This window comes from Hypanus sabinus, chromosome 13 (assembly GCF_030144855.1).
Source record: "Hypanus sabinus isolate sHypSab1 chromosome 13, sHypSab1.hap1, whole genome shotgun sequence".
In the NCBI taxonomy this organism is placed as follows: domain Eukaryota; kingdom Metazoa; phylum Chordata; class Chondrichthyes; order Myliobatiformes; family Dasyatidae; genus Hypanus; species Hypanus sabinus.
The window spans coordinates 76,368,095-76,383,325 of NC_082718.1; the positions used below are offsets into that span (position 1 = coordinate 76,368,095).

General features: G+C 43.7%; 1 protein-coding gene across 4 annotated transcripts in view; it reads left to right on the forward strand.

The window, feature by feature from the left end:
- Nucleotides 1-15,076, forward strand: part of svopa (SV2 related protein a) — a 40,036-nt gene extending 24,960 nt beyond the window's left edge. For 3 of the 4 annotated variants that reach the window (XM_059987922.1, XM_059987923.1, XM_059987924.1), the window contains exons 12-16: nt 1,144-1,251; nt 2,814-2,925; nt 9,151-9,232; nt 10,498-10,587; nt 14,721-15,076. In XM_059987922.1, the coding sequence (XP_059843905.1) occupies nt 1,144-1,251; nt 2,814-2,925; nt 9,151-9,232; nt 10,498-10,587; nt 14,721-14,912 (584 nt within the window). In that variant the 3' untranslated portion in view covers nt 14,913-15,076. Of the gene's footprint in view, nt 1-1,143; nt 1,252-2,813; nt 2,926-9,150; nt 9,233-10,497; nt 10,588-14,273; nt 14,402-14,720 lie in introns of all 4 variants that reach the window. The other variant, XR_009515409.1, reaches the window with a different exon arrangement.
- Nucleotides 15,077-15,231: the final 155 nt, after the last annotated feature.

Here is a 15,231-nt window from a genome sequence, read left to right on the forward strand (position 1 = left end):
GCCATAGAGACCCTGACCGGGGGGGGGGGAGGCTGTGGGGGGGGGTGCAAAGAGACAGAAGGGGTCACGATCCTGATGGGGGGGGGGGGTGCATAGAGACCCTGACCGGGGGGAGGGAGCGGTGGGGGGGTGGTGATAGAGACGGAAGGGGTCACGATCCTGATGGGGGGGGGTGCATAGAGACCCTGATGGAGGGAGCGGTGGGGGGGTGGTGATAGAGACGGAAGGGGTCACGATCCTGATGGGGGGGGTGCATAGAGACGGAAGGGGTCACGATCCTGATGGGGGGGGGGGTGCACAGAGACGGAAGGGGTCACGATCCTGATGGGGGGGGGTGCACAGAGACGGAAGGGGTCACGATCCTGATGGGGGGGGGGTGCACAGAGACGGAAGGGGTCACGATCCTGATGGGGGGGGTGCATAGAGACGGAAGGGGTCACGATCCTGATGGGGGGGTGCATAGAGACCCTGATGGAGGGAGCGGTGGGGGGGTGGCGACAGAGATGGGAGGGGATGCAACCCCGATTGGGGGGCAGCAACTGTGACTGAAGGGGACGCACAGGGATGGAAGGAGATGTGACCCTGACGGGGCGGGCTGTGGGGGGGGGGGGGTCGCACAGAGACAGAAGGGGACGTGACCCCGACAGAGGCACAGACACCCCGACAGAGGCACAGACACCCCAAACGGTGGGGGGGAGGCGACTGAGACTGGAGGGGTCGCACAGAGACAGAAAGGGACACGACCCTGACGGGGGCACAGACACCCCAAACGGTGGGGGGGAGGCGACTGAGACTGAAGGGGACACACAGAGACTGAGGGGTCTCACAGAGACAGAAGGGGACACGACCCTGACGGGGGCACAGACACCCCGATCGCAAGTGGGAGGCGACTGAGATGGTAGGGGACACACAGAGACAGAAAGGGACGCACAGAGACGAAAGGGGACACGACCATGACGGGGCACTGACACCCCGATCGGGGGGGGGATGGGGGGGGGAGGTGACTGAGACTGAAGGGGACACATAGAGACCGAGGAGACACACAGAGACGGGAGGGTGCTGACAGAGAGGGAAGCGGATGCGACCCCCACAAGGGATACATAGGGTGAAGGGAATTTTTTTTCTTTGCTTTCACCTTTTAAGTGACCGCGGGTGGGAGGAAGACTGACGGAAGATGTTCACTGGACTGCAAGTACCTGAATGCCACCGATTACAAAGATCTTCTCTGGACAACATTGTCAGAATTTCCAGGTAAGGGCGTGGAATCTATTCTTCATAGTCATGGAGCAGATCATTGGTTTTTTCCCCTCCCACAGTAGATGATGGGAAGAGGGAGGAAGCAGGTGAAAATGTCACTATTTTGGTCGTATATTGTTGGTGGATACTGAACAAAATAAACACAAAATGAGAACATGCCAGGTTGGTGGTGGTTGGATACCAATTTAAATTAATCCCATCAGCCTACACATCTCCGTTCTCTGCCCATGGTTCTTACGGGTTGCAGTTGCATCTACCGATCCCTCTTCCCTTCCAGTCACCTATCCCATTCTGTACTTGTGTATATATAACAAAGAAGCCTGCCTTTCAAGTCTCTTTTAATCTTCCCCCTCTTACCTGAAACCTGCGGCTCTTGTGTTTGGCATTTCCACCCTGGCGAAATCTGATTACCTACCTACGCTATGTCCTCGTTATTTCATACCCTCCTATCAGGTTGCCCCTCATTCTTTGAGGCTGCAGAGTAAACATCCCAAGTTTGTGCAAACTCTCCTTATTGCTGATAACTTCCATTACAGGCAGCATCTGATGAACCGCGTCTACATCCTGTGCTACTGTATTTTCTAACTCCCAAAAAAAAAACAGAGGTGGGGATGTCTGTCTGAGTTTAATTTTCTCTTTTAAGAGAGGTGTGCACTTATAACAGGGGCACAGTGACATATGCCATTCACACACTTTTACCTGTAACCGTAATAATTTATGTAAACAATAAAATGCTTAGTCAATCAATATATTTACTATATTACACAAACATTACTGAAATATTAAATACACAGTGTGTGTGTGAGAGAGAGATTATGGCTGAAACGATAAATGCCCACCTTATTGAGGGCAATCATTTCAGTCATGAGAAAAATATGAAATGAAGAACCATTTCTTGTCTGAATGGTAAAGGTGCAGCTGACGACATTTTGGAGCATCATCCTTTTGCATTTGTACAGGGCCCTGGTGAGACCACACCGGGAGTATTGTGTACAGTTCTGGTCTCCAGGGTTAAGGAAGTACATCCTGGCTGTAGAGAAAGTGCAGCGTAGATTCACGAGGTTAATTCCAGGGATGTCTGGACTGTCTTACACAGAGAGGTTAGAGAGACTGGGCTTGTACACGCTGGAATTAAGGAGATTGAGGGGGGATCTGATTGCAACATATAAGATTATTAAGGGATTTGACAAGATAGAGGCAGGAAATATGCTCCAGATGCTGGGAGAGTCCAGTACCAGAGGGCATGGTTTGAGAATAGGGGGTAGGTCATTTAGGACAGAGTTAAGGAAAAACTTCTCCCAGAGAGTTGTGGGGGTCTGGAATGCACTGCCTCAGAAGGCAGTGGAGGCCAATTCTCTGGATGCTTTCAAGAAGGAGCTAGATAGGTATCTTATGGATAGGGGAATCAAGGGATATGGGGACAAGGCAGGAACCGGGTATTGATAGTAGATGATCAGCCATGATTTCAGAATGGCGGTGCAGGCTCGAAGGGCCGAATGGCCTACTTCTGCCCCTATTGTCTATCATTCACATTGATTGTCCTGATTTTTCTGCAGGTGTCTTAGTGACTTTGTGGATCATTGATCGCATTGGCCGCAAGAAGACAATGGCTGTCTCTTTCATTATCTTCTCATTCTTTGCCCTGCTCTTATTTGCATGTGTTGGGAGGTGAGATGATTTCTAATCTTTTTGTTTTATCAGTGCTAGTTCTCCTAAGGTATCATGAGGCCAGGAGTATTACATCAGTTAACTTGTGATCTGTAACTCTATCACTTCTGTAGTACCCACTCATTTTTAGACCACAAGGTCTGCTCTGACTCTAGGCAGCCTACAAACAGCTGAAAGTTAATAACTCTTCACCAAGCCTAGAAAAGCTCACACTAAAAGGTTTGCCTTTATGCACTTATTTTTAAAAGTTTTTTTCTCATGTTTGTAACTTCATTCGAAGAGTTATGGATATAAGTAGCACTTGGAGGAACAACTCCTAGTATTTACAGTAGTTATTACTTTGAATCAAAGTATAAGCTACACAAGAATGCCAAATATTCTTTTTCCCCTGCAGTTAAGAACTGCAGTCTTAATTTGAATGGCTTTGGTGAGAAAAATTGATGTTGGAACAGGCTCAAGCCCCAGCAGACAGCCAGCAGTTTAACAAGTAATCCTTGGGAAATAGGCGACAAAATGCTTCTTGAACTGTCCAATGTGGAAAAACAATATATCTTTATAATTGCACAAATGTAGAAGAATATTTAATTCTGTAAATAGTGGAAATGAAAGGGAATGGGATGAACAAAGAACAAGCAGATTTGTAATGAGGCAAGTTTAGCTTTTCATACATTTACTGTATTTCCCTCTAAATGCCTACAAGAAAATGAATCTCGAGGAAGTATACACTCTCTGGTAACATATATATATATATATATATATATATATATATATATATATATATATATATATATATATATACACACACACACACGATGATAATGAATTTATTTTGACTTGACTTAACTTTGACTTGTACCACTTGATGTCTGTAAAGGGTGTAATATTTTATTATGTAATGTGTGGGTTTAATAGAAGTAATACATTAGGGTATCTACTACAATAAGGGACAAGCTGTTGTTGCACTTGGACTCAAAGTCTATATTTCAAGTCCACTGCAGCAACTTGAACTACACTATGGGACGGTCCATAGTTATCTTTATTATTATGTTAATGTTATGGGTAAGATGAGGGAACACACACCAGTCTTCATTGGGGGATCAGAGTGGAAAGGGTTTGCAGTTTCAAGTTCCTGGGTGTCAGCATCTCTGAGGATATATTCTGGACCCAATATATCAATACAGTTACGAAGAAGACCTGACGGCAGCTATATTTCATTTAGGAGTTCAAAAGTCACTCGTAAATTTCTATAGATGTACAGTGGAGAGTGTTCTAACTGGTTGCATCACAGTCTGGTATGGAGGAGCCAGTGCACAGGATTGTAAACAAAAAACGCAAAGATTGTAAACTTAGCCACCTCCATCGTGGGCACTGGCCTCCCCAGCATCGAGGACTTCATTAAGGACCCCCATCACCAAGGACATGCCCTCTTCTCATTGCTACCATCTAGGAGTGGGTATATGAGCCTAAATACATGCAATTGATGATTCAGGACTAGCTTCTTCCTCCTCTGCCATCAGATTTCTGAATGGACAACTCTTTTTGCACTACCTACTTATTTTTTTAAAACATATATATTTTTTGTAATTTATTATTTTATTATGTATTACAGTGTACTTTTGTTGCAAACCAACAGATTTCACGCCATTTGCCAGTGATATTAAACCTGATTCCGACTCTGATATACCTATTATGCCATGTTATTTATTCATCATCTCAAATTGCTCCATCTGTGACAGATCTCTGTTGTCCACACAACTCAAAGTCCTCTTTGCAAGCACAGAGCAAATTTGAAAAAGCACAGATTCCATGATTTTTAAAATTTAAGAGCAATAACATGTATTGCATTGTTTGAAATAGTGAGAGAGCGGGATCTTGCATGGTGGGAGTCTCATCAGGAGTGAGTCTTATTTGAGCCAGTAAAAAGAAAGGAGGTGTAAACAGAATGGCCATTGTTAGAGTGGGGCAGTTTTAAAGTGGTCTGGCTTTGGCTCAACAGGCTTAGGCAAGAACCAGCTTGGGCAAGCACAAACTTAGCTCTAAGTAAGTTTCTGCTGTTTTTTTTTTCTGTTTGTAGATAGCTGGTGCACTGAGACTGGCTTCAGAGTTAGTGTTATGTTCCAAGTGAGAAATTCGGGTGACCTGATAACTACATCTATACAAAGTGCACAGAGCTGCAGCACCTTAGGCACTATGTGAAGGAACTCGAGCTGCAGCTCGATGACCTTTGGCTCATACGGGAGAATGAGAGGGTGATAGACAGGAGCTACAGGGAGGTAGTCGTCCATAAGTTGCAGGAGGCAGATACCCGGGTGACTATCAGGAGAGGGAGAGGGAATGCACTAGATGGGCCAAAGGGCCTGTTTCAGTGCTGTTCTTATCTGTGACTCTATTACAGCCCAACAGCATGTTTGTTACTTAGTTATTCCAACGATTTACCGGCGACCCACGTTCAATTCCCACCACTATCTCAGGTTTTGTACATTCTCCCTGTGACTGCATGGGTTTCCTCCAGATGCTTCTCTTTCCTCCTCAGTCCAAAGAAGTTCCAGTTGGAAGATTAATTGGTCATTGTAAATTGTCCCTGGTTGAATCATTGGGTTGCTGGGCAGTGCAGTTCAAAGGTCTGGAAGGGCCTATTCCAGGCTGTATCAATTCATAAATTAAAAAAAATATATAGAAAGAGTTGAAGAGAGGTGAGAGTGGATATTGGATCACTGGAAGATGATGCTGGAGAGGTAGTAATGGGGGACAAGGAAATGGTGGACTAACTGAAAAAGTATTTTGCGTCAGGCTTCACTATGGAAGGCACTAGCAGTACGCTCAAAATTCGAGAGTCAGTGGACAGAAGTGAGTGTAGTTATTATTACTAAGGAGAAAGTGCTTGGGAAGATGAAAGGTCTGAAGGTAGGTTAGTCAAACCCAGACCAGATGGACTACTTCCCAAAGTTCTGAAAGAGGTGGCTGAAGATATTGTGGAGGCATTAGTAACGATCCTTTAGAATCACTAGATTCTGGAATGGCACTGGGATACCGGAAACTTGCAAATATCACTCCACTCTTTGAAGGGAGGGAGACAGAAGAAAGGAAATTATAGGCCAGTTAGCCTGACTTCAATGGTTGGGAAGATGTTGGAGTCCATTAGAGCTTTGACCAGCAGCTAACTGGGACATCAGAAGTTTGGAGAGGAGGGGATTTCAGTCAGGTCCACTGCCCCAGGATAAAAGGCAGGAGTGGGTCACAGCAGTGTAGTAGAGCTTTAACCAGTGACCAGTTGGTGTTTGGGATTGATTAGTAAGAGAAAGTAAAGAAAGACGGGCAAATGCAGCAGCCGTTGTCTGAGTGGAGTTGTGATCTTAAGGCTTTAGCTCTGCAGGGTTTCAGCAGAGAGGCTTCACTCTGAGAAAGCAAAGGAAAGAAAAGCTCAAGTTTTTTTTCCTTCTCTTATTTGTATCTGCTTAGCTAGGACAGTAGAGATGCCAGGCAGGCTAGTGAAGTACTCCTCTTGCGGATGTGGGAAGGCAGGAAGACCTCCAGTGTCCCTGACGACTACAACTGCAAGAAGTGCATCCATCTGCAGCTTCTAACAAACTAAGTTGAGGAGTTGGAACTCCTCTGTTCTGAGGCTGTATCCTCTCCCACCATAGGAAACTTCGTCTCCACATTCACTCTATCAAGGCCTTTCATCAGTTGGTAGGTTTCAATGAGGTCATCCCTCACTCTTCTGAATTCTAGTGAATACAGGCCCAGAGCCATCAGGCGCTCTTCACGTGAGAAGCCATTCAATCCCGGAATCATTTTCATGAACCTCCTTTGAACCCTCTCCAGTTTCAGCACATCCTTTCTAAGATGAGGGACTCATACCTCTCACAATACTCCAAGTGAGGCCTCACCAGTGCTTTATAAAATCTCACCAGTACATCCTTGCTTTTATATTCTAGTCCACTTGAAACAAATGCTAACATGGCAATTGCCTTCCTCACCACAGTCTCAACTTGCAAATTAACCTTCAAGGAATCCTGCACACGGACTCCCAAGTCCCTTTACACTTCAGTTTTTTATATCTTCTCTATATTTTGAAAATAGTCAACCCTTTCATTTCTCCTACCAAAGTGCATGACCACACACTTCCCAACACTGGATTCCGTCTGCCATTTCTTTGCCCATTCTACTCATCTAGCCTCTCTACTTTGTCAAAAGTAAATGCCCCTACACCTATCTTCATATTGTCTGCAAACTTTGCAACAATGCCATCAATTTCATCATCCAAATTATTGATATATAATGTAAAAAGAATTGGTCCCAACACAGACATCTGTGGCCAGCCAGAAAAGGCTCCCTTTATTCCCACTCTTTGCCTCTTGCCAATCAGCTACGGCTTTATCCATACTAAAATTTTCTTGTACTATCACGGGCTTGTACTTGTTAAGCAGCCTCATGTGCGGCACCTTGTCAAAGGCCTTCTGAAAATCCAAGTACACAACATCAACTGATTCTCTTTTGTTATGCCCCTTGTTATTTCTTCAAAGAATTCCAACAGATTGTCAGGCAAGTTTTTCCCTTGAGGAAACTAAGTATCACCATCCTTTTCTTTCACATTTACATGTTGGTTCTATTTACATGAAACCATGGCTTATTTTACGTGCCTCCAAGTACCCTGAGGCCACATCCTTAATGATTGACTCCAACATCTTCCGAACCACTGAGGTCAGGCTAACTCGCCTATAGTTTCCTTTATTCCATTTTTCTTCCTTCTTGATGAGTGAAGTGACATTTGCAATTTTCCAGTGTTCCAGAATCATTCCCGAATCTAGTGATTCTTGAAAGATCATTACTAATGCCTCCACAATCTCCTCAGCCATCTCTTTCAGAACCCTGGGTTGTACACCAACTGATCCAAATGACTTATTTACCTTCAGAGCTTTCAGTTTCCCAAGAACCTTCTCTCTAGTTGTGGTAACTTCACACTTCATGCCCCCTGACACCTGGAACTTTCACCATACTGCTAGCAGTGTCTTCCACAGTAAAGACTGATGTGAGTCTGTGCAGGTGTAGGATAGTACATGGTATATACTTGGTTGAAGGAATAAATGTTTAGACTATGTTATAAGTGGGGAAAGAAATCAAAAATCAGAGATACAAAGGGATTTGGGAATCCTGCACAAGGTCTCCCAAGTCGCTTTACACCTCTGATTTCTTTCTATTTCTGCTCCTATGACTTGTCGTCTAATTTTAAAAACAACCTGTCCCAAAAACTTCATGGAACTATTATGCAAAATGTTATACCAAGTGAGAAAATTATTTTGAACCAGGTCACTAAAAGATGTATGTTTTAAGGTGCACCTTTGAGGAGGCTGAGAGCCAGGGAGGGTTTAAGGAGAAAATGCGTCTGCCTTTAATTACTGAGGTCCTGTGAATAATGGGGCTAAATGTTTGCATGATCAAGAGTATAGGATTGGACAGCTCAATGAAGTGTTGCAGTCAATGGGAGATCTAATTGACAATGACATTAGGCCATGTGAAGTTTGAAAAACAAGGATGTTACAAAGACCGTGTTACTGTGCTGGGAATTAATGCAAATCAGCAAACAAAGTTTATAGGTGAATGGGAAATTGTAAATTGGGAGAGTGTAGCAAAGTTTTGGATGGTCTTGCATTTACAAAGGGTGGAATGAGAGACTGTTGTAATAGTCAAGTCTAGACGTTTCACTGGAAGATGAGCTGAGGTCAGGAGTAGCACTGGGTGATGTTACAGCAGTGGGAAAAGTTGGTTTAAGAGATGGGGCAGATATTTTGGTGTGAATCATTCAGCTGCTATTTCATCCAGGTGCCAGATTTGAGGAATTGATTGAAAGGTAGGAAACAGAGTTTGTCAGGACCAATGGCAATAGCTCCCGATTTTCCATTACTTTCCAAAACTTTACTGTGTTTTCAAATATTTTGCAAGGGTCAACATGTAAATGTGAAAGAAAAGGGTGGTGCATACTTAGGTTCTTGAAGGAAGCTGAAGCAACTGTACAGAACAAGAAGGTCTTATAGGTTGGCAGAAGCAAGACAATTATCAATCTGCCTAAGGAATCCGTTTCTTTAAGATGTGGCTGGGTTGTGGTGATGATGTAGATCAAGAATCATATTGGCTGCAAGGCTTCTTTCATATTTGTTGGTGGGTATGTCCTTTCTCTGTGCCCTATCTTGTGAGGGTGACTGTGTCTTGGGTTTTGTCTTACAGGTTTGCCCTCACTGTATTTCTCTTCATTGCCAGGGCATTCATCTCTGGTGGCTTTCAGGCTGCATATGTCTATACACCCGAGGTAAGAACATACAGGGATTTATGTGACAATTCGCAGAATGCTGGAGTTACTCTATCAGTAATCCATTGACTTTATCCAGGGGATAAATAGAGCAAATGGATGTTTTGAAGTTTGTTCATTATGTGCCACGTCTTATGATGTGAGTGATCATGATCTTTCCATGACCATGATTGTTCTACAGAAATGGTTTGCCATTAGCTACTTCTGGGCAGTGTCTTTATGAGACGGGTATCCTCAGCCATTATCACTACTCTTCAGAGATTGTCTGCCTGGCGTCAGTGACCAGTAACCAGAACTTGTGATATGCACCAACTGCTCATACGACCATCCACCACCTGCTCCCATAGCTTCAAATGACCCGGATCGGGGGGCTAAGCAGGTGTTACACCTTGTCCAAGGATGACTTGCAGACTAGTGGAGGGAAGAAGCACCTTATACCTCCTTTGTTAGGGGATGTATCTCCACCCTGCCACCCATAAATTTGAGATTTTGGAATAACAGTGTAAGTGACAAACAAGCTGTTCAGTTATCAGAGAGAGGTACACCAAAACAGGCCCTTTGGCCCATTAGACCACACCAAAAACATTTAAACTGCCTACTCCTGTTGACCTCCGCTGGGCCTATAGCCCTCCATGCCCCTACCATCCTCATACCTATCCAAATTTCCCTTACATGTTGAAATCGAGCTTACGTGCACCACTTGTGCTGGCAGCTCATTCCACACTTTCACAACCCTCTGAGTGAAGAAGTTTCCCCTACATTCCCTTATGAAAGCATAACTGGTTCTTTAATATCCTTCACTGATCTGGGACCTTGGTCAGACCCACTGGAACATAAGTGACATCTTGTTGCCTTTATAAGGGCCCAGCTGGTCACTACAGTGGTTCCTCCTCAAAGCAGCTGGGAATGAATAATGAAATACCTCTCTGTGAGGCCAACTTCCTAAGAATGAATAAACCAAAATTTAAATAAGGAAAATCTTATGGGATCATTGGGAATAAAACAAAATTTTGGAATTTCCTTTTTTAATTTCAGATTTCCAGTAGTTAGTTTCCAGACTTCCATAAATGGGAACAGTTCACCAACTTGAATTTATGTGATTGAATAGGCAATTTTATGTTTAAGAGTGATGACAAAGTGGAAATGAAGTTCCTGAAACCTGTTCAATTTCCTCTTCTCTGGTGTTTTTTTCCTTTCATTCATCTGCTTGTGAGTAGAGCCGGCTCTTGGAGCAGTCACAGTTGCCATTGTTTTCACCCTTCCAGGTTTACCCGACTGCCACACGAGCGCTGGGCTTGGGGACGTGCAGTGGGATGGCACGCGTGGGAGCTCTCATTACTCCTTTCATTGCACAGGTATGGCAAACAGATGCCCCACATTTTGCAGTAAGTCATAATTCAACATATCCACAGACCCCTCAGCCTATTCACTCAGACACCCAAGTGTGCATTTCTGCAGTTCTATGGCTGATGGTCATACATAATTCTCTAGATTACTACATTTCATCAATTATCCACAAGATGTTTCCTTTTGGGGATGGATTGGCATTCAAACTCTATGGACCTTCACAGAAATGGGCCAGTAATGGCATGAAGGGTCCCACCCACACTGTTTATGGACTGTTTGTCCCACTCCCATTAGGAAGGAGGCTACATAGCATCCATGCCAGGACCACCATACTCATAAAGAGTTATTGTCCCCAAGTAGCAAGGCTGATTAACACCTCCATCCACTAACCCACCCCTCCACACTCCCAACCACTACTACTTTATTGTTTCCTGTCAGTCACCTTATGTACAGATACTCCTGTGCCTAGTGTTACTTTATAGGCATATAATCAATCTATGTATAGAAGCTATCTCAAGTAATTACATGTTTTATTGTGTTCTTTATCATCGTGTTTTTTTTGTGCTTCGTTGGATCTGGAGTAACAATTATTTCGTGCCCCTTTACACTTGTGTACTGGAAATGGCATTAAGCAGTCTTGAACTTGATTCTGCTATCTTCTGACATAGCACTGGTGGAATCCTCAAGTAGACAGTGTAAATAGCCGTTTTTCTAGGAACCTTCCTTTCTACTATCAGGATTGTGTAAGTCTTCCCAAATTCTGACCTCCATCACCATCTCTCCCAACCCAATCTTATATATTTTATGGAAGTTTGCATGTCTCAAGGATCTGTTCAGCCTTTTTTTTAAATCATTATTATTATTATTATTATTATTATTAAAAAAGTGGTTCCCAGCATTTTCAGTGACATTATGTTTCACAAGTTTATGTTTCCCCTTTCTGGGACCTGCCTTTCATACATAGATTAGACACCAACCTTTCACTTCTAAGATCTTTAATTCCAACCAAGGATGATGGAACAATAGACAATAGGTGCAGAAGTAGACCATTCAGCCCTTCGAGCCTGCACCGCCATTTTGAGATCATGGCTGATCAACTACTGTCAATACCCGGTTCCTGCCTTGTCCCCATATCCCTTGATTCCCCTATCCATAAGATACCTATCTAGCTCCTTCTTGAAAGCATCCAGAGAAATGGCCTCCACTGCCTTCCGAGGCAGTGCATTCCAGACCCCCACAACTCTCTGGGAGAAGAAGTTTTTCCTTAACTCTGTCCTAAATGACCTACCCCTTATTCTCAAACCATGCCCTCTGGTACTGGACTCTCCCAGCATCTGGAACATATTTCCTGCCTCTATCTTGTCCAATCCCTTAATAATCTTATATGTTGCAATCAAATCCCCCCTCAATCTCCTTAATTCCGGCGTGTACAAGCCCAATCTCTCTAACCTCTCTGCGTAAGACAGTCCAGACATCCCAGGAATTAACCTCGTGAATCTACGCTGCACTTTCTCTACAGCCAGGATGTCCTTCCTTAACCCTGGAGACCAAAACTGTACACAGTACTCCAGGTGTGGTCTCACCAGGGCTCTGTACAAATGCAAGAGGATTTCCTTGCTCTTGTACTCAATTCCCTTTGTAATAAAGGCCCACATTCCATTAGCCTTCTTCACTGCCTGCTGCACTTGCTCATTCACCTTCAGTGACTGATGAACAAGGACTCCTAGATCTCTTTGTATTTCTCCCTTACCTAACTCTACACCGTTCAGATAATAATCTGCCTTCCTGTTCTTACTCCCAAAGTGGATAACCTCACACTTATTCACATTAAACACCATCTGCCAAGCATCTGCCCACTCACCCAGCCTATCCAAGTCACCCTGAATTCTCCTAACATCCTCATCACATGTCACACTGCCACCCAGCTTAGTATCATCAGCAAATTTGCTGATGTTATTTTCAATGCCTTCATCCAAATCGTTGACGTAAATTGTAAACAGCTGAGGTCCCAATACCGAGCCCTGTGGCACCCCACTAGTCACCACCTGCCATTCCGAGAAACACCCATTCACCGCTACCCTTTGCTTTCTATCTGCCAACCAGTTTTCTATCCATGCCAATGTCTTCCCCCCCGATGCCCTGAGCTTCGATTTTACCCATCAATCTCCTATGTGGGACCTTATCAAATGCCTTCTGAAAATCGAGGTACACTACATCCACTGGATCTCCCCCGTCTAACTTCCTGGTTACATCCTCGAAAAACTCCAACAGATTAGTCAAGCATGATTTACCCTTGGTAAATCCATGCTGGCTCAGCCCAATCCTATCACTGCTATCTAGATATGCCACTATTTCATCCTTAATAATGGACTCTAGCATCTTTCCCACCACTGATGTCAGGCTGACAGGTCGATAGTTCTGTTTTCTCCCTCCCTCCTTTCTTAAAAAGTGGGATAACATTAGCCATTCTCCAATCCTCAGGAACTGATCCTGAATCTAAGGTGCATTGGAAAATGATTACCAATGCATCCACAATTTCCAGGGCCACCTCCTTTAGTACCCTAGGATGCAGACCATCTGGCCCTGGGGATTTGTCAGCCTTCAGTGCCATCAGTCTTCTCATCACCGTTTCCTTCCTAATGTCAATCTGTTTCATTTCCTCTGTTACTCTATGTCCTTGGCCCATCCATACATCTGGGAGATTGCTTGTGTCTTCCTTAGTGAAAACAGATCTAAAGTACTCATTAACTTCTTCTGCCATTTCTCTGTTTCCCTTAACAATTTCACCCAATTCATTCTTCAAGGGCCCAACATTGTTCTTAACTATCTTCTTTCTCTTCACATACCTAAAAAAGCTTTTGCTATCTTCCTTTATATTCCTGGCTAGCTTGCATTCGTACCTCATTTTTTCTCCCCGTATTGCCTTTTTAGTTAAGTTCTGTTGTTCCTTAAAAACTTCCCAATCATCTGTCCTCCCACTCAACTTAGCTGTCATACTTCTTTTTTTTAATGCTATGCAATCTCTGACTTCCTTTGTCAACCACTGTGACCCCTTTTCCCCCTTTGAATCTTTCCTTCTCTGGAGGATGAACTGATTTTGCACCTTGTGTATTATTCCCAAGAAAATCTGCCATTGCTGTTCCACTGTCTTTTCTGCTAGGCTATCCGTCCAGTCAACTTTGGCCAGCTCCTCCCTCATGGCTCCATATTTTCTCCTGTTCAACTGCAACACTGACACCTCCGAGCTGCCCTTATCCTTCTCAAATTGCAGATAAAAACTTATCATATTATGATCACTACCTCCTAATGGCTCCTTTACTGCAAGATCGCTTATCAAATCCTGTTCATTACATAACACTAAATCCAGAATAGTCTTGTCCCTGGTCGGCTCTCAAACAAGCTGTTCCAAGAATGCATCCCGTAGGCACTCTACGAACTCCCTATCCTGTGGTCCAGCGCCAACCTGATTCTCCCAGTTCACCTGCATGTTGAAATCCCCCATAACTACTGCGGCATTACCTTTGCCACATGCCAATGTTAACTCCCTATTCCTCTTTATATAACCAATAAGTTTAGGAAACATAGAGATCCTACAAAGTGTATCAGCTCATTAGAACTCCATAATTATATATGGTTACACATACTTGAGAGGTACAGTGATAACTGGGTTATTATTTCCACGTGTATCGTACAGATCATTTCATCGCATCAGTACATCCAAGTCGAACAAGAAAAAAAGCAATAGAAGAATGCAGAATATAGTGTGACTGGTACAGAGAGCGTACCTTGCCAGCAAACAACGTGGCACAAGACCATGTCCAGGTAGAGTGTGAGGGTGAGAGTCAGCTTATTGTACAAGAGGACAATGCAAAGTGACACACAGCAGTCAGGGGCAGAGGTTTACATGTTAATTTCTATTTTTAACCAGTATTCCACAAAGGGAATGAATAATACACTGCATCTCATTGTGATAGCTCTTGTACTTAATATCATCTCTGGCAATAGTAGCTTAAGTTTACTTTTAGCTTCTGCAAACATTGCATAACATGGGCAAACAGTGACCTTACAGTTTGATGACATTGTTAACGATACAGGAGTGAAGCTGCTTTAGTTTAAAGAATCTATTTTTACTCCCAATCAGGTCATGTTGGAATCCTCAGTCTATCTAACACTCTCAGTATACAGTGGATGCTGCCTGTTGGCAGCATTGGCTTCCTGCTTTTTACCTATCGAGACGATGGGACGAGGTCTTCAAGAATCAAGCCAGCAAGAATGGGGTCAAGAAATGGTGGGCAGAGTGCATCATTCAAGCAGCTCAAACAGGAGCACCTAGCACACGTTTATCACAAGAAAAAAATGAGCTTTAGAAAGAAGAAATGGCCTTACAGGAAGCAGACAACATCGTGACCATACTAGTATATACCCATTCGGCTGGTTAATAACACCATGAGTATGAGGTGGGAATCAAACATAATATGTTGCGCATATACATAAAAATTGAAATGAATCCTCCAACAACTTTGCAATGTTGTACAAAAGGGAACCCACAAAGGATTGGAATATAAAGATGGAATTAAAAATAGAATGTAAGGGAGGGACCTGCCATTTATCCAGCTGTAATACAGACAAGCTTTGTTATTTACAAACTGCTA